This window comes from Schistocerca piceifrons, chromosome 2, assembly GCF_021461385.2.
Source record: "Schistocerca piceifrons isolate TAMUIC-IGC-003096 chromosome 2, iqSchPice1.1, whole genome shotgun sequence".
NCBI classification, from domain to species: Eukaryota; Metazoa; Arthropoda; class Insecta; order Orthoptera; family Acrididae; genus Schistocerca; species Schistocerca piceifrons.
In genome coordinates, this window is record NC_060139.1 from 490522116 (window position 1) to 490544714 (window position 22599).

Genomic DNA, 22599 nt, shown 5'->3' on the forward strand with positions numbered 1-22599 from the left:
AATGGTTTCATTAAGAAACTGATCATAGTCCTTCCATTTTTAAATTTCACCAGTGTTATTATAATGACTTTCCATTCAGGTATGACCTACCTTGTTCGTCATGTGTTAATAGAAAAATTAGACAAACTAATTATGAACTATAGTACTTTTGCACTAAATTTGTGAACATTAAGTAGCTGCAAAAGGATATTTTCACCATATGTCATATGTACCTGAATCAGCTCAGCAAGAAGGAACTTGCTACATATGTAAACCAGAGTCTACAGAAAGCATTCCATGAGAAGAAAAAAAGACAAGTCTGTAATTGCGTTGGGTTCACTTTCATAGTAAATTTGCTAAAATGGGCCAAATAAATTGCAGATGCAGAGCAAATGCACAGAATTTAAACCAAAGGCCTATAGCACTGCAAATACTGGGAGGTTATATTTAAACTTTCTCTATTTAACACATTACGACACAGAAACTAATTACTGTACGAGTACCAAACTTGGTAGCATTAATGTCCAAAGTATGGGAAGCACGATTTCTATGCATCACAGCACCACTGCCCAGTTCAAAGTATGGCTACCAGGTGCTGTGATCATTGTGATCATAGTTTCACACACCTGACCAGTTGCAGTGCCCTTGTTGATGTGTCAGTATGACCTTGGACAAAAGGAGCAAGGCATTATTGGTGAAGCTCTATTATCAAACAACATTAATGCTGCAGCTGCACTTTGAGAATACCACCAACTGAAAGGATTACGGAAGGGTCATCTTTCTCCATCTACTGTGAGGAGCATGATGAAGTTCGAATCAACTGGAGAACTGGGCGTTGCTCTGGGAAGAGGCTGATGACCAGTTGCACCACAGGTGGTTGATGAAATTGCTGTTGCTATGGCAGACAACACTGCACGCAATTCCCGATCATTAGACAGTGTGCGTGCTGTGTCAAACAGTTGAACAGTCCATGGTCGAGTGCATAGAATGTGCTTCGAACCCTTCTCAAATGGTATCCATACGAGATCCATATTGTACACAGGACACACAATGGCGTATTGTTGTTTTCGTGCAAGATTGGGCCCCACTTCACATCATTCATTCATGAAGTTCACCTGCTTCTCTGAAACACATTTGGAAATGATCAAATCATCAGCCAATCATTCCCAATTGCTTGGCCGGCACAATCATCTGATCTCACTCCTTGTGATTTCTGGTTGTGGGGCTACCTGAAGAACAGGGATTACCAGAGGATCATTCACAGATGTGCTGCTCTGAAGTGCAGCATATCAAGAGAGGTAGTCAGAATACCTACAGACATGCTTTGTTCTTCTGAGCAGAATGCAATTCCGCACTTGTAGACTCTTCTGGACACTGATGGGCTGCATACTGAGCCCTTTTTGTAGCAGTAATGGTACCAGTACCAGTACGATTTACCACAGCAGCACATTAGAAGTGTTTCAATTGAATTTATTCTGCATTATTTCTCTTCTGTATGTCCTTGACATTAATGCTACCAAGTTTGGTACTTGTACAGTAATTAGTTTCCGTGTTATTTGTGTTAAATAAGGAAAGTTTACTTATAACCACCTGGTACAACTCTCAGTACAAAGAAAATCAATAGTCCACTCTAAAAACATATCTCAATGTTTAACTTCTACTTAATAAAATAAGCAAATTTAAAATTCTACTGCTTAATGAACTCAGAGATAAGCCACCCACTTCCACATCAGAATACTGGCTTACATCAGAGATAATTCATTAGGTGTCACTACATAATTTCAAAGTAAATGAACAGTATTCTAAAACTGAGTGCAAACATAGGTGAGTAGCACAACTGTACCTAACCTCAATGAATTAATTGTTGAGAAATGTTTCAAGTTAATTATCATAAATAGTAGCAAATAAAATCCTGTAGTCACCATTATCTATCCTTTTCCATGCTGGAATTTTAAGTAGTTCATAAATAAAATGGAGCTGTTCCTAAACAAAACAACAAACTGAAGTATGATATAGTAATCTTCAAGGGACTTCAACATCGATTGCTTCACGAAAAGTGGGAACAGGAGGGCACTTCTAAATCTCAGGAAAACAAACAATTGCCTAAAGAAACTAAACACACTCAGTAGAATAACACGCAACTCAATGGCAGCCTTTGACCACATTATTGCAAATGAGATGAAACACTCCTCAACTATGCAGTTCTGCAATGCAAGATTCAAAGATCATCTAACACAAATAGTAATGATCAATATAAATATGGTATACAGTGCCAAGTTACAGCACAAAAAAATCATTGATAAACTTTAAATCAGGAGAATGTTAACTTTTTCAACAACCTGCTAAGTAGAGACAAGTGGACTAAAATGTATGGAGTATAAGATGTAAATGAAAAAATTACCATATTCATAGATACTTGAAGCCACTACTTCCACATTGCTTTTTCCCCAGAAAAATGTAACTACTAAGAGCAAGGCCAGTATCAATTGCTGTATCACAACAATTACAGAATCTCCTGCCTGTAAAAGAGAGCTTTAACACTTGCTAAAATAATGCACAACAGTGATTATCTAAACAATGCACCAAACAAAGTAAAAGCTATGTGTAAGTTTATAAAAGATAAAAATGGCAAAAGATATGTTTCATTTTATTTACAGCAGTTTCAGTGGTCAGTTTTTTGGCTCTTATATTACACTACTGGCCATTAAAATTGCTACTCCACGAAGATGACGTGCTATAGACATGAAATTAAACCGACAGGAAGAAGATGCTGTGATGTGCAAATCATTAGCTTTTCAGAGCATTCACACAAGGTTGGCGCCAATGGCAACACCTGCAACGTGCTGACATGAGGAAAGTTTCCAACCGATTTCTCATACACTAACAGCAGTTGATCGGCGTGGCCTGGTGAAACATTGTTGTGATGCCTCATGTAAGGAGGACAAATGCGTACCATCACGTTTCCGACTTCGATAAAGGTCGGACTGTAGCCTACTGCGACATTGCTGCTCGCGTTGGTCAAGATCCAATGACTGTAGCAGAATATGAAATCAGTGGGTTCAGGAGGGTAATACGAAACACCGTGCTGGATCCCAACGGCCTTGTATCACTAGCAGTCGAGATGACAGGCATCTTATCCGCATGGCTGTAAAAGATCGTGCAATCATGTCTCGATCCCTGAGTCAACAGATGGGGACGTTTGCGAGACAACAACCATCTCCACGAACAGTTTACAGCAGCATGGACAATCAGCTCGGAGACCATGGCTGCGGTTACCCTTGACGCTGCATCACAGACAGGAGCGCGATGGTGTACTCAACAACAAACCTGGGTGCACGAACGGCAAAACAGTTTACAGCAGCATGGACAATCAGCTCGGAGACCATGGCTGCGGTTACCCTTGACGCTGCATCACAGACAGGAGCGCGATGGTGTACTCAACAACAAACCTGGGTGCACGAACGGCAAAACGTCATTTTTTCGGATGAACCCAGATCCTATTTACAGAATCATGATGGTCGCATCCGTGTTTGGCGACATCGCGGTGAACGCACATTGGAAGCGTGTATTCGTCATCGCCATACTGGCGTATCACCCAGTGTGATGGTATGGGGTGCCATTGGTTACACGTCTCTGTCACCTCTTGTTCGCATTGTCGGCACTTTGAACAGTGGCGTTACATTTCAGATGTGTTGCGACCTGTGTCTCTACCCTTCATTCAATCCCTGCGAAACCCTACATTTCAGCAGGATAATGCATGACCACATGTTGCAGGTCCTGTACGGATCTTTCTGGATACAGAAAATGTTCCACTGCTGCCCTGGCCAGCACATTCTCCAGATCTCTCACCAACTGAAAACGTCTGGTCAATGGTGGCCAAGCAACTGGCTCGTCACAATACACCAGTCACTACTCTTGATGAACTGTGCTTTCGTGTTGAAGCTGTATGGGCAGCTGTACCTGTACACGCCATCCAAGCTCTGTTTGACTCAATGCCCAGTCGTATCAACGCCGTTATTATGGGCAGAGGTGGTTGTTCTGGGTACTGATTTCTCAGGATCTATGCACGCAAATTGCATGAAAATGTAATCACATGTCAGTTCTAGTATAATATATTTGTCCAACGAAAACCCATTTATCATCTGCATTTCTTCTTAGTGTAGCAATTTTAATGGCCAGTAGTGTAGTTTCTCACGTTCTTCTACATACAGGCTTTTGGTTTTTAGCACAATGCACTACACTGATACACAATATTTTCTCTTTTCCATGTTTTTATATGTTATATGTATATCGACAAAGTACAATGTACATGTGGATGTATTAAGGGGGGATGTAATGGATTTTGGTCCAAAAACATTGATTTTTCAAAAATATTAATTTCTTGATTTACACAAATTAATCTACGTTGTGTGTGAATTTCATTGTGATAGCTGCTTTAAAAATGCATTTTAATTGTTAAACTGATTAGCTCTGCACTGACGGCTACTCCCACCTTTTTCAACATTTGGGAAACTGTTTGCTTCAGCAGAATTTTTGTCAGTGTGAAGGCTATTTTCTCTCGATATCTTTGGTTGACATCTACATCTCTGGCTGACATCTATCTACATCTCTGGCTGACATCTATCTACATCTCTGGCTGACATCTATCTACATCTCTGGCTGACATCTACATCTTTGTCTGAAAACTTTCTTGGATATGGTTTATTTACGTTTTGACAATACTAACACACATTGGTAGGTGGAAGGTTGAACTGACAAACCTTTATGTGGAAGTCAAGATTTATGCATAATGGGTGGTGGGAAAATGGTGTTTAGGAAACAGAGGTTTCATGGGAAAATAGTTTACCAACAAAAAAAGGGAAGCAGCTTGAAATGAAGAACACAATATCTCAGCGTTAGCATCAACACTTGGGACAGGAGAACTGTACAAGTGCGTGAATGATGTTGATATGGACTCCACTGGATTCAGACTTATTGATTTAGAGCTTCTCTGGCAGGCTATAAAGTTTTCATGTTCATGTGTTAGCACTAAAAATACAGAATACATGATTGTTGTTGAAGAAAGAACAGTGCGAATAGCTTGATAATTTGTAATTCATGTGGCTATGAATTTTCATTTTCCTCCTCCATGAAAACTGACACTGGTACCTATGAAAGCAATTTTAGGTTAGCATATACTCAGAGATGCCTTGGATAGAGCAGGGAAGGAGGTAATTAATTGTGTGGTTTTCTGAACAAGCCTCCACCTTGTGCAAAGTTTGAAAAAAATAAAGAAATGTCTGATGCTGTATGTGATACTTTAAAACTTTCTATGAAGGGAGCAGAGGAGGAATTGGTGGAAATAAGAAAATAGATCCTGGAGTAGATATTCATTACAGTGAATCTCCTACAAATGCTACTGACCTGTGGGTGTCCGCAGATGGGACCTAGATGAAAAGGGGTCACACATCTCTGTACGGAGTTGCATCTATTATTGGTATTGACTCAGGTAAAGTTTTGGATGTAGAAATTATGTCTAAATACTGCCATCAGTGCGCAAAAAGGAAAATGTCCAACAGTGAAGACAGTGAGAAACTGTGACAAGAAAAGCATGTAGTAGCATGCTCTAAAAATTGTAATGGCTCAAGTAGGGGCATGGAGGCTGCTGCAGTTGTAAAGATGTTCTCAGGATATGAGGACCAGTATGGTGTTAGATATACTAAATACCTTGGTCATGGGGGTTCCTCTTCATTCAAAGTTCTAACAGATAAAAATCCGTACAATACAACAATAGAAAAGTTGGAATGTGTTGGCCACACCCAAAAGAGGCTAGGTGGTAGGCTCCATCACTAGCTGAAAGAGAAGGAAGGTGAAGTACTTGAGGATGGAAAACCACTAGGAAGAGAAGGCAGACTTACTCTGAAGGAAATTGATTCTCTTCAGTTATTTTATGGGAGAACTATCAGGAAAAACACACATAATTTAGAGGCAAAGAGGCTAATGTGTGGGCAATTTTCTTCCACAAACTATCCACTGACCAAACACCAAAGCACAACCTGTGTCCAAAAGACGATTGGTGTAAGTTCAACAACAGAAATGAGACGTACTCACATAGACACTCATTACCAGAAGCTGTTATGAATGCAATTAAGCCCACATTCAGATTTATTGCAAACCCTGATTTATTGACGAAGTGCCTTCACGGAAAGACACAACATGCAAATGAAAGCCTCAATAATTTAATTTGGATTACATGCTCCAAAAGAACATTCTGTGGACTTTAAGTACTGCAAATACAGGCCAGGCAGATTCAAACAGGAGAGAAGAGAAACCTGGAGGATGAGGAGTACCAGTATGGAGGATTTTAAAACTGAGGTAAGCTTATTACATGTACAAGTATGAGAAGAAAATCTTTGAACACTATTTTCTCTGTTTTCCATTTTTTACATTATTAGAAACCTTTTCTCAAAAAGTATGTATGTTAATGCTATGAAATTTTCAGGAACTGTTTGCAATGAGTTGCTGTCTCCCTGGAACTAAAAAATAAGAGATCCTGCTGTTACATTCTGATTTTTAGGTGATTTTATGTAGAAAAAAAGTTAATTTTGGATGTGCAAAATTAAATACTCTTTTAGTGATACAATTTTTACCATAAATTAATAACTGTAGTTCAGTGGTGTTATAACCTTCTCAGAACACAACAATTAAATTTTCAGACTAATTGCATGATTAGAATTTGAGTTATGGCTCTTTATAAAAGAGACAATAAAATATTAAAAATTCAAATTTCTGGCAAAATTTTAATCCTGATTATTTTATTATATTTTTCTGTTAAAACACAGCTCTTTTGGTTTCACATGCAAAATTTTAGATCTCCACATTAATAAATATAGGTGTAACGAATTTTTAAATAAATGTTTACATTTTCCATTGCATCCCTCCCTAAAACATGTAAATGAGAAAGTATTGTTTATCAGTGCAGTGCATAGCGCTAAAAATTAAATACCTGTTTGTAGAAGAACACATGGAACTAAAAGTAAGAGCTGAAAAACTGGCCACTGCTTGAAATAAAGCAAAATGCTGTTGGTCCAAATAAGAATTCATACAGTCACAAAAGACTGAATTACTCTCATGTTTCTTTCATACAACCTTAGTTCTGCAGTATCACTGTTTCTACTCAGTAAGTGAATATATCAATATGTATATTACAATGCACACTTTCACATAATTATTTGCTTTATGTATATCCTATCTTAGTTTATATCACATCTTTAATTCTTGAAGTCTACATTATATACTTCACCGTTTGACAAACAAAGAAATTAATACACATGACTTTCCAAGTATCTGTAACACAGCACACTATTGCAGATAAAAGGACCAATAAATAAATTTGACTTATTTATTTCCTTCTGAATGCACTATTGCAGTTTCAATTTTGGCAGCTTTTGTCAACTGATTCATTACTGCCCTTTTGAAATCAACTAATTTTATTTGACTTATTTATTTCCTTCTGAATGCACTATTGCAGTTTCAATTTTGGCAGCTTTTGTCAACTGATTCACTACTGCCCTTTTGAAATCAACTAATTTTACACAATAGTATTTGCGGAAAATGTTTGAGAACCTACACAATACTTTTTAATTTGGTGCTTTAGCAAACCAGATCTGTAAATGGCATTAATTCAATGATCCTGAATGGTAAAATAATGAATATAATGTTCGAACAATGGAAAATCCAGGATGGATTCCTTCTCTGGTATTGAATATAATGTTCTTTATATTTACAATGAAACTCCTATTTTAAGTCTTCAGGTGGCCCAGACTTAAAAAAAAAAAGTACTACACAATGTTTATACAGTAACTTGCGGGAATGAATTTCATCAGTTCTTAAAAAAAATCACAGATGTGCTACAGGAACTATAAACATGTTAAAAATTTGAAATCTGCATCTGGGTACAAGGTGATGAGCTATTTTCTGATATGCTATGACCACAAATTATATGTCAAAACACACATTTTTGAGATCTTTCTTTGTACCCACCCAGAAAAAAGCAAACATTGATGAACATGGTGAATTAAACTGAAAACTGTGACGTATGGCAAAAGGCATTGGAATCTAATATGTGGGGGAGTGCATTTTCCATCTGCAGCCAGTGGCAGTGCAGCATATTTTGGTGACGCGAAGACAGTGACCTATATTGTATTGTTTGAATACTTTTTCTTGTTCATTGTGCTGTGCAGTTGATGTGGAGCATTCTGCAGTATTGTCAACGCATACTATTTGCACTTTGAACTTGTTGCTTGCTGTAGTGCAAACACAGCAGGTTTTGTAGAGGCATGTATATACACACAAGTTTGCTTCACATGTGGTACTTATTTATACCAATTAATATTAAATAAAATTAATCCTGGTGTGATTTCAGTGTTTCTCTGTCCCAGAAATGTTTTACATTTATAACAATCTGCCTGCTGTTACAACGAATTAAACACCATTGAGGAATGGAACAAAGATGAACAACTGTCCACTGAACACATCCTGTTAATTGTGGTGCTGCACATAGCAAATGGAGTAGCCTGTGTTGGCTGCAGTTGGTAGAGTCATGATACATTCTGGAACTGCTGTAAGTAAAATTAATGCATGGTTGTGAAGTGTGTAAGAGGTTTAACTATATAAATTAAACCTAAGTGGAAGCCATGGTCAGTCCATTTGCTATACGCAATTACATCAGCCATTCTTTGGAACAAGTCACCAAGTAATGTGTTGTTTCATTCTATACGCTAGAAGCCACTGATTAGTGTGACATCACCATACAATACAGCTATTGGCTGCAGGTGGAAAACAAACATCCAAGTCATCGTAATCTGGCAGTTTTCACCATATTTCATTTTATGACACAATGTAGGCTGTAGATATTTGCTATTTCCGAGGTGATCATAAAATGAAAGAACCATCAAAACCAAGTGTTTTAAGATATAATTTGTGGTAGCCGTGTGCTCAGAAATGGCTCAATTACCTCGTATATCATTAGCAAAAGTGATAGTCTTTTCAATTACATACCCTACAGTATTACAAAAGGCAAAACCCACTTTTTTTCCTAACAGGTCTACAACGTGATGTAAAATTTTGAAATTTCTTTCTTGTTTGTTTGCGACTTTGAGATTTTAATGTTATGAGTGTTGGTAAATTGCTCCCTAGGAGGAGGAGAATGAAATTCTCACACCGACTATTGATTTATAGCTCCTGTGTGTGTTGATACTTTATAATCCAGTGCTTTAGGAATTTCGAGTGTTTCGTAGGCTAAGGTCTGTAAACCTACTACATGTGTTAGTGTGGTGGGCTGACTGTGAGCCAGTAACAGCTAACTAGCTGGAAATAACTGTCTTTTCCTCTATTCTGACTGACTATAACCTTCGACACTCAGTGCCTGAATTTAAAAGGCTGATGATCGATGGTGCTGCCGAGTACAGTACATCAGAAATACACGCAAAAAGATGAGTCCGAGTTATAAGTGGCACAAGGAGAGATACTGGCTCAGTTCACAACACTTCATGTCAATTGACCTGTTTTTCCATTGCAACCTAGCAGTAGTTGTATCATAATTTCGCGATGAAGCTAAACGTTGCGAGTTGTGTTGGCAATGCCGATTGTGGATTATGTCAGCATTTCGTCTTTCATGTCTCCCCTCTCCATAAAACTGGGGAATTTTTGGCATTGATCTTTAGGGTTTTAACAGCAGCTATGAATTTATGGTGTAGAATTGTGAAAAATGTAAATCGCAGAAAATAAAATCAAAGTTCCATTGTACTACTACAAAATAAAATGAACTAATTTTGAAAGGACAATGATGGCTCACTTGATAATGACAAAGTCTAAACTGCAATAGTGTATCCAGATAACTAAAAGTCAAATGGTGATTTTTTTTTTTTATTAACAATCTTATCGACCAACTAGGATCACGCTGACAACTTCAGTTCTTCTTCTTCCTTTGTTGTTGTTTCCTATTTTTCCAGTACTCCCTCATTTTCTCCCCATGAAGTCTCTTCCTTTCTTCTGTCCATGTTATTCCTGATTTTTTTTTATTTCTTCTGCGTTGAAAGCCTTCCAAATTTAGTATTTTATTTTTAAAATGGTTTCTTTCTGCTATTTCTGATTATTTGATGTTGTTTCTTTCTAGATCTTTCCTTGCTTCTGTAATCCATGTTATTGTCGATTTCTTCTTCCAGAAATATAAGAGTATATACATATCTTCTTGTAAATATTTTTGGTCACACCATATGCTCTTTCCATTTTGTTAATTCTTACATCATTACAGATTTTTCTAGTCTATTCTGTTGTATATTTTCTCGCAGATATTTAAATTTATATACTCATTCTACTTCACCTATTTGTGTTTCTATGAATTTAGGCACTTTTCTTTGTGTTTGTCATGAATTTTGTTTTTTCCGCTGAAATTTTGAGACCAGTTCTGTTTGCTATTTTTTCTACAAGGTTTATTTGAATAACTGCTTCTGTCACGTTTTCTGAAAGAATTGCAAAATCATCCGCAAAAGCCAAGCAGTTCACCTTAATTCCATTTGTTTTCCTTCCTTGAGTTATTGGTTCAATCTTGTGAGTTTTTAACTCGGAATTCCAGATACTTACAATTTTTTCTAGAACACAATTAAACAGTAAAGGTGATAAACCATCACCTTGTCTAACACCAGCTTTTATTTCAAATGGCTGATGTATTTCTCTCATAAATTTGACTTTAGATGTTGTACCTGTTAGTGTTTCAAGAATTATATTTGCTAATTTTGATTTAACACCAAAATCTCTAATGACCTTATCTATTGTTTCTCTGTCTATACAATCAAATGCTTTCTTGAAATCAATAAATGACACTATTATTGGTTTGGTGGTTAACATTCTATGGTAAATTATTGACTTTAACTTTAAAATTTGTTCTGCAAAGGATCTTCTTTTTTGAAAACCACCCTGATATTCTCCCAGTTGTTTGTCTAAAGTGTCTACCACTCTGTTCAGGAGAATGTTTGATAATATTTTGTATGCCACTGCAGAAGTGACACTCCTCTGTAATTATTTGCATTTTGTTTGTCTCCCTTTTTATGTAGCAGGTGGATTAATGCTGTTTTTCATTCAACTGGAATCTTTTCAGTTTTCCAAATGTTCTCAAAAAGCAGCTGTAGATCCATTATGAGTTTTGGTTCTGACCACTTCAATAATTCTGCTGTAATTCAGTCTTCACCACTTGCTTTATTGTTTTAGTGTTTTGATGGCTTCAGGAATTTTTAACTTTGTAGGTGGGAAATCTTCCTCTAGAATTTGAAGTGTCACTGGAAATTCTAATTTATCTGTGGGAACTGGACAGTTTAACAGCTTTTCAAAAAATTTTGCAAAAATTTCATAATTTTGTTATTTAATCCCATTTTGCCAGTTTCATGTTTGAAAAAAATACTTGCTCCATGATATCCTTTAAGTATGTGTTTAAAAGTTTTGTAAAAATTTCTAGTATTATTTTTGGTGAAATTTTCTTCTATTTCAATAAGCTGAGAATTTTCAAAGTTTCTTTTGATTTTCCAGATTATTTTTCATGCTTATTTTCTTTGTTGTCTGAATTGTTCAAAGTCTTCCTCTTTTTTCAAACACCTCATTTTCTCCATTTTTGAGCTCTTTGTATTAGTGCTTCTTCACATTCCTCATTCCACCATGTCGTCTTATTATTCTTGGCCAATCCTAAAGTTTTTTCTGCTGCTCGAGTTATTTGCATCTGGAGTTCACGCCACTCACCATCTTTACTTGCTTCAATTTCTTCTCTATACTTTTCTATATTTCTTTTTGTAATATTAGCTTTAGTGGTGTTGTATCTGATCACTTTCTTGGTCGCCTTTTAGTTTTAGATGGGAGAAATTTTATTTTAATCTTAGGGATATAATGATCTGAATCGAATTCCCCATTTCTGACTGTTTTAACATTCATTATTTCCGTGATACAACTTTTCGATATACCTACGTGATCCAGTTGAAATTCTCCTAGGTTCGGATTTGGATGTCTCCGAGTTCTGGCTTTTCTTGGTAGTTTGCAGAAATGTGTGGACACGAGTTTTAACTGAAACATTTTACGCATATTGATCAGTCTTTCACCATTTCTGTTTGTTCTTGAGTGCACTGGATATTCACCTACAATAGTCCTAAATTTCTTTTCCCTCCCAATTTGTGCAGTGAAGTCACCACGAGGTATTTTAATGTTCTTTTTAGGTATGATAAAAATTTCACATTCTAAAAGATCCCAGAACTGATTTACTTTCTCCAGATTTCTTCTGTTGTCAGCATTTATAGGTGCATGTCAGTTTATGAGCGTGCAACTTTTATTGAAAACATTATCATTTAGATGCTTTTTAATCCATGCTGGAACAAGTGAACTTGGCGGCTGTTAGTGATTGGTGATGAATACCCAATCAGCCACAGATACTTTTAAAATGCTTTATATCAATTCCATAAACGGTTTTGGGCTATCATGTCCATCTTCAGATGGACAACGTTTCAGATCACATTAAAATTTTCAACAACGGCATGTCGTCTGCTCCTGCTCTGGACAAGAATATTTGGATATTTAGCGCCACTTTCTATGTTGTTTCAACAGCAAAAAAGGTGCTAATGATTCTGCATTATTCTAAATCAATGCAAGTTCATTAAATTTACATGCTAATGTAAAATAGTACCTTACATCTTCAGATATTTCTAGGATTCTTTAATTTTGAACAGTAGTCCATACCACAGAAGGTAAAGTGTATTACAAGAACTGTCCAGTTAAGCGTAAGGGTAGTTTGCGGGTAATAGGCTCCTATGTAAAAGATACCAACCATTTCTTCCACCAACTCTCCACAGTTCCTGTTCCTTTACCACATGGTGCCATCCTCATGACTACTGATGCCTCCTCCATATGCACTAACATCCATAATGCCCATGACCTTGCCACTACCAAACGCTACCTTTCCCAGTACCCAACAGATTCCAGCCTACAACATCACTCCTGGTCACCATGACAAACCATATCCTCACTCACCATCTCTTTTGAGGGCATCACCTATTAAGAAATCCAGGGCACAGCAATGGGCACCTACATGGCACCATCCTATGCCAACCTATTCATGGGTCATCTAGAGGAATCCTTCCTAACCACCCAGAACCCAAACCCCTCACCTGATTGAGATTTGCTGATGACACCTTTGTGATCTGGATCAAGGGTGAGAAGACTCTATCCATTTTCTTCCAGAACCTCAACACCTTTTGCCCCATTCACTTCACCTGGTCCTCTTCAACCCAAAGAGCCACCTTCCTTGATATTGGCCTCCACCTCAAAGATGGCTACCTCATTACCACTGTCTACATCAAATCTCCCAGCCACCAGCAATGCCTCCACTTTGACAGCTGCCACCCATTCCATACCAAGAAGTCCCTTCCATACAGCTTAGCCACTGTGGCTATCACATCTGTAGTGATGAGCAGTCCCTCTTGAAATATACCAAGGGTCTCATTCAGGCCTCCACAGACCACGATTACCCTCATCACATTGTACAGAAAGATATCTCCTGCACCTTATATTTCCAGTCATCTAACACCTCCCGAAGTCCCATTGTACAGCCACAGAGAAGCATTTCCCTAGTGAACCAGTACCAACCAGGACTGGAGCAACTGAATCACATTCTCCTTCACGGTTTCAGTTACCTCTCAAAGCGCCCTGAAATGAAAAATTTCCTACCCACTATCTTTCCGAGCCCTCCATGCTCCAAACCTACACACTACCCTAGTCAATCTCTACACAAACCCTGCTCCCAACTTCTTACCTCATGGCCCATATCCCTGCAATAGACCTAGATGCATAGACCGGTCCCATACATCCTTGCACTACCACCTACTCCAGTCACGTCACAAACACATCTATCCCATCAAAGGCAGGGCTGCCTGTGAAACCCGTCGTGTGATTTACAAGCTAAGCTGCAACCATTGTGCTGTGTTCTATGTGGGCATGATAACATACAAGCTTTCTGTCCACACGAATGGTCACCAACAAACTGTGGCCAAAAAACAACTGGACCACCCAGTTGCTGAGCACCCTGCCCAACACAACATTGTTCATCACAGCCTGTGCCATCTGGATCATTCGTTCCCACACAAGCTCTTCTGAATTGCACAAGTGGGAACTCTCCCTGCAATATATCCTAAGTTCCCATAAGCCTCCTGGCCTCAGCCTTCATTAGTCATTGTCCTACAACCACCTATCCCTTCCCTCTTCCCACTCCAGCACTTCGCAGCACACCCAGTCTTTTTCTTTCTCTCCTTTTCCACAGCACTCCTACTACCCCTGCTCTCCATCTAACCTCCTAACTGCACCTAGCTGCCCTAACCTATTCTCCACCTTATACTGGCATCCTCCTACAAGCAGCACTTTACCATTCCCCATCTCTACCCTGCTATCCCTCCCTCACCTCCTCCTTACCCTCCACCACCCAGATTGCTTATCCCATCATGCACTGCTGCCTACAGTACGGCCTCGGCAGCAAGAGACTGTGTTCATGTGTGTGTGAATTGCGTTTGCACGAGTGTTTTTGTGTGTATATTATCTAATTTGGACAAAGGCCTTTCTGATCCAAAGCTTATTTGCTTGACCATCTTTTTGTTGTGCCCATCTGTCACTGAACATCTCCGCTATATGGTAAGTAGCAGTCTATCCTTTTCATAATATTTTCGAATTTCAAAATTTTGTTTTTTGGTTTCACTGTTCATCCAGTCGCCCCACATTGCCATGCCTCAAACAGTGTAGGAAAGCCATTGGACTCCAAAACAGTCATCTTGGAATGGATAAATACAGGTCCTGTATGGTTTCCAAGGGTATCTTCTAACATTTTTCCTTCAAAATAGTGACAAGTTCAGCTAAGGATGTGGAATTGGACAGTGATCACCTGCCCTTCTCTCCAAGAAAGTAGACCACAGAGATTCAATAATCCTGAGATCTGTTGACTGCAGTGGCCAGGGAAGATGCAACAATTCATCCTCATGCTCACAAAACCAGTCCTGGACTATGCAAGCTGTGTGAACAGGGACCCTGTCATCTTGGAATACAGCATCATCATTCGGGAACAAACACTGTACCATGGGATGGACCTGATCAGTCAAAATAGTCGCATAATTCTTGGCAGTAAAGCGACCTCACATAGTGATCAAGAGGCCCATGTAACACCATGATATGGCTGTTGAAATCACTACTAAACCTCCACCACGTTTTACTCTTGGGTCATAAACTCACAGCGTGAAACAAAATTCATCATAGTCCAGGTCTTATGGAGCTCCCTTTGTGTTGTTTTCCTGCTGATAGGCTTCATGAGTACAACATTCAGTTCTGTAGTGACTTTTTGCAGCTGTAGTCCTCTTATTTTTTGACACAATCCTCTTCAATGACCATCTGTCACAATCACTCAGAATACACTTTTGTCCATGTTGTGACTTAGTGGATGATGTTTTTCCACATTCCCTATATGCGGTATTAATCTTCAATTTTGTGCCTCTTGAAACACCAAACACTTCGGCTACCTTAGTTATGGAAGTGCCCACCATATGAGCACTAACAATTTGCACACAGTCAAATTCATTTCAATCCAACATAATGCACTCAGAACACAGAATACTGTTCTGATCAATACTGACACTTGCAACATATTAAGGACATTGACAGGTGCCATTCATGGTCAAATACAGCAGCACAACCTGCAGGCTTGGACAGCACCTGCATTTATGTTCAAGCTTGCATTTCTCATGGTGTTTCCACATCTTTGTCCAAACCTGTATCTCAAATATCTCTCTCTCTCTCTCTCTCTCTCTCTCTCTCACACACACACACACACACACACACACACACACACAAATTATAGCATTTCACATATAGTATGTAGAAGTGACATAATGATGTAAGGCACCATAGACCTGTAATGGGAAGTCCTGCTTGGAATGAAAACAATTACTGACAGCACATATCATCACTATCTTAAAGAAAACATGATGAATAAAGGACAGAAATATTATGAAGCTGTAACTAGTGCTGAATTTTTGAAGTTTCTTTCTTCATGAATGCAAAGAGTGAATTACAAAAATTTCTACTGAATGTAGACTAGACATTTCAAAAGTAAAAATGGGTGCAAAAAAAATTTATTGCTTGTTCCACAAAATCTTAAGGAACACTAGCTCTAACCTAGTTAACCATAATGTGAACATATTTCTAGTTTTTCTCAATAGCAAGAGAGTTATACATATCTCATTTAGTTAGGTGCAGCTTGATGACAGACACAGAACTGAAATTAGCACATTATAGAGCCTGTGAAAATATCTTACTTAATGTGCTCCTTACACTCAGTGCTTTCCTGCTACTAAATGGCATAGTATCAATGTAACATTATGTGATAGGCTAATATTCTGCCCAGTTAGTAGTTGAATTCAGTGACAAACCTCAGAAGAATACAAAAGTGTCCTCCTTTAAATAACAGAATTTAACTGAAAACATTTGAGACAGAAAAGTTATCTAATATGTGCACTACAACCAAATTTCAAATGGGTATTCAGCTCGTGCACTTAATTTATTTAACAGTTCTGAACACAGCAATGAACTTCCACAAACAGTCTGTTACAGGAAATAGGAACTTTCTATTGAATGGACAAGTTTTCGGTGTATTTCAGTGTAACACTAGGCAAATTAATTTGGAAGAAATGAATTTATTTTAATAAGATGAAATTTATCTTCAATGTTGGGTCTCACTCATTGTTGGCATTGAAGTTGAGATAATTTTTTTTTAACACACATGCCTACCCAGTGCTTCCAGAAGCATATAGTATACTGGAGATGTTGACTCTTCTGCATATGACTCCATTTCATCAAGACTCAGAAATGAAGTAGAAAAATGGTTGGAGCGTGCCAATATGAGCCGCTTCAGGTGCCTTTTAGATAATGTATGCCTCTTGATAGCCTACAACAAAAGTTTTCCTGAATTAAAATGTTGTACATAAATTTTCTTTCACATTCGCTGTGTAATATAAAGAAAGGAAGATCATAGTTTAATGCCCTGTCAACAACATAGTTATTAGAGATGAAGCCCAAGCTTGCACTGGAATGGATGGGGAAGCAAACTGGCAGTGTTTGTTTCAAAGGAAACATCCCAGAATTTGTCTTCGGCAATTTAAGGGAACCATGTAACCTAAACCTTAAAGGCCAGATAGGTTTTTGAGTCCCTATTCTCTCAAATGTACATACAGTGTCTTACCACAGTGCCATCTAGCTTTGCCAAAAAGATATTAACTAAAATGTGAATTAAGGACACTAGAATAAAGAATAAAATGTGCCAAAGCATCAATATAAAAATTTGTTAATGAGGTCAGTTGGGCACTTGAAACAGTCTCAGTTTAAATCTAATATCGTTAGAGATTAAAACAGTCTCAAAAAAAATCTGTATTAATCTTTTATGTAAAAGCAGTTACAATGGTTTCAAATACAGTGTCTTTAATCTCACATCTGTCATAGAACTACACGGGTGGAAAAAAGAAATTAAGAATGTCATGGTTTACAAGCAATACAATGAATAAAAATAAACATTCCCTGTTTCCTATACATGATCTTTCCAATCTTATATGAAGGTTATGACTTGGAAGATGTATACACAATATGGACAGCATTTACTGTTTGATACACTGACAATTTCTTTTCAAAATCAAACAGCTGAAACTTTTATCACAGAGTTATTATGGAAACAGAGCAATGAAAGTGTTGGCAGAGGCAGAAAAAGTCAAACTAGGCAGGTTTTTGTGGCCAGTATTTGCATTCTTTGTGATTTTTGTTTGGTGAAACAAGCTCAGAAAGTCGAACTGTTTATACATATTATCATAATAGTGCAAAAGGGGAACATGGATAAATATTGGAGGATGTGTCCGAATCTTCTCTGGGTGTTGTACAAGTTTGTAGATGGTTTAGGGGCAAGTGTGTGGTGTGGAAAAGCTCCAGACAAACCACCAGTGACCATACAACAGTTCTTCATTAACTTATTCAGCTCAAACAGTCTTAAGTGTGCTCTGTTTTCTGGCAAGGTCAGGTACTCTTTCGTAACATTCAGTGTCTTAACTACAGGTGATGGTTTATGGCGAATGGAGTGCATGCCTGCCTGGGAGGCACAGTGCTGAGCTGGTGTTTCAAGTATGCCACCTGAGGTAATATGACACGGCCATGCTTCATTCACAGACAGCCACATTCTTCTCTACTGCAGAAGGTCTCGGTGTCGCAGCAGCATGGTGATGGCATTGCCCAGAGTCAAAGTCTGGACCAATGCTGAAGAGCAGGGATGCCTGTCCAAGCTGGGCCAGATAGTAGTCCCGGTGGCACAGATAAGGCAACGGGTTCAACTGACACAGGCTGGGCATCACATACTGCACCGCTGGTCGATCAATGAAGAGCTGATTCAATTGCAGTTAAATACTGCTGTTTCCTCCTGATTTCACGGTAACATCAGTGTTTTGGGTCATGTAAATTGTTCAGGGCTGGGCAACAACCCCGTTGTTGTAATCAGCTACAATAACTTCTGCAGGCTAGCCTGGTGTAGTCTGTCAACACATTGGAATTGTTAAGCTGCTGAACACGCATTCCACTTGTCAATGCCTGACTTTGTCATGACCAGATTCTGACTTGGCAATGCACTACTGGTTCCAAGTCTCATTTAATAACTTTTAACCTTTACAATAATGTTATCAGACCAATGGCCAAGATCACAGAGTTCACTAATTTGTTTGTGAAGCTTGTGGTGGAGAAGAGTTGATGCTGTTTATTTTATTTAGCATTAAAGGCCACAACTTGTCCAGTTTCAATCCTCCTCCTTTTCTATTACATTATCTTTGTGTTTTCAGATTTCTAAGGTCTCTCTGTACATCCTAGCATAGTAATTACTTTGAACGGCAAAAATGACCTACGGTTAAATTATTGTTCTATACCTTCCTTTCATGACCCCTTTTAAGTGGATGTGTTTCTAGGACTGTAGTGTTTTTACAACATTGCAGAGCCCTTTGGAATGTTTGTAGTTTTTTAGGAATTCAGTGTACCTGCTTGATTTGCCTAGTTAAACTGTGTGGCCAATCTGTACTTTTGCATCTTACTTTGTAGTGTTTCCCTCTGACTGCTGAACATTTGTCTGGGGATCAATGGCACAAAATGTGTACACAGTTTTCAAATGGCAGAAAATGGCTGTAAAAATATTAACTAAATGCACTAGTCGGGTTCAATGCAAAAAACTGGATATCCTTACCATACCTAGTGAGTACATCTCCCACGCTACTGTTAAAACATTACTATGTATTTCACTAACAAATCTATAAATAAACTTGTTTCACTAGCAGGTCGATAAATAATCAATGAATAAAAGCCAGATTAGATTTACTGTACCAAGGAAAACAAACAAAAAATTCAAAACAGCATTTTGTATCAGGGAATAACACTTTATTACAAATAGCTCAAGGACACGTCCTGGAGTCATCAGCAGGTACCCAGTATGGAATGACGCGGTACAAAAATGTGTTCGATATTGTAAGTTATTTGCAAATCACGTGCAATCAAAAGAATATTGTACAATAGGGACCAACCAAATACAGTGCAGTTGTTAAGACACTGACCTTATATTCAGGTAGATGGAGTTTGGACTGTTGGTTGGTTGATTGGTTGGTTTAAAAGAGGGGCAAGGGACCAAACTAAGAGGTCATTGGTCCCTTGTTCCTAATAAAACAATGCCACAAGTGTGAGAATAAAACGGACGAGACATATAACACAAAACAGAACGAAAGGAAAAACCACAATAACAAAGGAAAGGCAACAAACACTAAAAGGAACAAAAGAGGACAAGAAAACAGCAGAGATGCGCTAAAAACAGAAGACACAGAAGAAGCAGATTACAGTGGCTGGCCGACAATGAGAATAAAAAGGGAAAGCCAGCCACTCTGCAACATATTACCACTTCCACCCTAAAAGCACTAGGGTTGAGGACACAGAGGGACAAAGGACATGCGCTAAAACCTACATAGAAGTATAAAACCCACTCTCACAGATAAAACAAAACTAAAGCTGCTGCTGAGACATCATTGCCCAGCACCAAAGGTAGGGAGCTGGGAAAGTTAAAGGTCCGCCGAAGAGCAGCTAAAAGTGAGCAGTCCAGCAAGAGGTGGACAACTGACATTTGGGAGCCACAGGAACACAGAGGAAGGTCCTCGCGATGGAGTAGGTAACCATGCATTAGCCTTGTATGGCCAATGCGGAGCCAAGAGAACAACTGATTCCCTGTGAGAGACCGCATGGAAGACTTCCACACATTTGTCGTCTTCTTAATGACTCGCAGCTTGTTGTGTGTACTGTTACGCCATTCTGTCTCCCAAAGCCTGACAACCCTGTGGTGTAAGACAGAACGCAGATCAGCTTCGGAGATGCCCATCTCCAAAAGCGGTTTCAACGTCACCTGTTTGGCCAGCCTGTCGGCAAGTTCATTGCCTGGGATTCCTATGTGTCCTGGGGTCCACACAAACGCCACTGAATGATGGGACCGTTCCAGGGCATAGATGGACTCCTGGATGGACGCTACCAGAGGACGGCGAGGGTAGCACTGGTCGATAGTTTGTAGGCTGCTCAATGAGTCAGTAAACAGGAAAAATGACACGTCAGGGCATGAGAAGATGTGCTCAAGAGCACAAGATATGGCCGCCAGCTCTGCAGTGAAAACACTGTAGCCATCTGCAAGGAGTACAAAATGCAGAAGTCGTCTGCATACAGAGAAGGTGAGGTGGAGGGCCCAACAGCTGCTGCTAGACCATTAATGGCCACTAGAAATAGATAGATACTCAATACAGAGCCCTGTGGGACTCCATTCTCTTGGATATGGATGGAACTATGGGAGGCACCAACTTGGACATGGAAAGTATGGGGCGACAGGAAGTTTTGGATAAAAATTGGGAGCAGGCCCTGGAGACCCCACTCATACAATGTGGCAAGGATTTTATGTCGCCAGGTCATGTCGTATGCTTTACATAAGTCAAAAAAGACAGCAACCAGGTGTTGGCGTCTGGAAAAGGCTGTTCGGATGGCAGACTCGAGGGACACAAGCTTATCAGTGGTAGAACGATCCTGCAGAAGCAGCCCTGACATGGAGCTAGTAGGCTAAGTGACTCCAGGACCCAACCCAACCACCGACACACCATACAGTCGAGCAGCTTACAAAGAATGTTGGTGAGGCTGATGGGCCAATAGCTATCCACATCAAGCGGATTTTTACCAGGTTTGAGCACCGGAATGGTGGTGCTCTCCCGCCACTGCGATGGAAAGACACCATCACACTAGATCTGGTTGAAGATGATGAGGATATGTCGCTTGTAGTCAGATGAGAGATGTTTAATCATCTGGCTGTGGATCCAATCAGGCCCAGGAACTGTGTCAGGGCAACGTGCAAGGACACTGAGGAGCTCCCACTCTGTAAATGGGGTGTTATGGGATTCACTGTGGCATGTAGTGAATGAGAGGACTTTCCCTTCCAGCCGTCTTAAGAGTGCGAAAGGCTTGAGGTAATTCTCTGACACAGATGCTCGAGCAAAGCCCTCGGCAACCGCGTTTGCGTCGGTAGATAACGCGCCATTTATGATAACACCAGGAACACCTGTTGGGGTTTGGTACCTGAATAGACGTTTGATCTTTACCCAGACTTGGGAAAGTTACAAATGACACCCTATGGTTGAGACTTATCTCTCCCAACACTCCTGCTTCAGTCATTTGACAAGTTGGCGAACGTTCAAAGGCTATAGGTGCTCCAAGGAAGGGTGCCACTTATGGTGCTATAGAGCTCACTGACGCTCCTCTTCCGGTGACCACCAAGGGACTGCCTTACACCAGGGGCACCCTAAAGAGCGAGAGATCATGTTTTCTGACACAGAAACAACTGTTGTTGTTACCTGCTCAACCATGACATCGATGTTACCATGTGGAGATTCAATGGTGGCAGCAGAGGCAAAAGTTTCTCAGTCCACCTTGTTTAAAGCCCATGTGAGCAGGCGTCCATGGGCCTGACGCTGGGGCAGTGACAGGAAGATGGCGAAATGGTCACTACCACACAGGTCATCATGTGCTCTCCAGTGAATAGATGGGAGAAGTCCTGGACTGCAAATTGATAAATCAATGGCCGAATAGCTACCACGAGCCACACTGAAATGTGTGGTGGCCCAGAATTTAAGAGGCAGAGGTCGAACTGAGACAGTAAAGTTTCAACATCTTTGGCTCGGCCAGTAAGCACGGTGCCACCTCACAAGGGGTTATGGGCATTAAAATCTCCCACAAGTAGGAAAGGTTTATGGAGTTGATCAATCAGTGCAGCTAATACATTCAGGGGTACTACACCACCTGGAGGAAGATATACATTCAGGGGTACTACACCATCTGGAGGAAGATATATATTGCGGACAGTTATTTCCTGTGTCACCTTTATTCTGACAGCCACAGCTTCAAGAGGGGTTTGAAGGGGCACAGTGTCACTATAGACTGAGTTATAACATAAATGCAAACTCCGCCTGACACTCGATTATAGTTGCT

At 39.5% G+C, this 22599-nt stretch overlaps 1 protein-coding gene across 5 annotated transcripts in view; it reads right to left on the reverse strand.

Annotated features, from left to right (window-relative positions):
• LOC124777624 (NADH dehydrogenase (ubiquinone) complex I, assembly factor 6) overlaps positions 1 to 22599 on the reverse strand; it is a 90578-nt gene that overhangs the window by 53498 nt on the left and 14481 nt on the right. For all 5 annotated transcript variants that reach the window (XR_007015758.1, XM_047253096.1, XM_047253097.1 and 2 more), the window contains exon 3: positions 16816 to 16972. Coding sequence is in view for 4 of the 5 variants with exons in the window: in XM_047253096.1 (XP_047109052.1) it covers positions 16816 to 16972 (157 nt within the window). In the remaining variant the exon portion in view is untranslated. The remainder of the gene's footprint in view (positions 1 to 16815; positions 16973 to 22599) is intronic.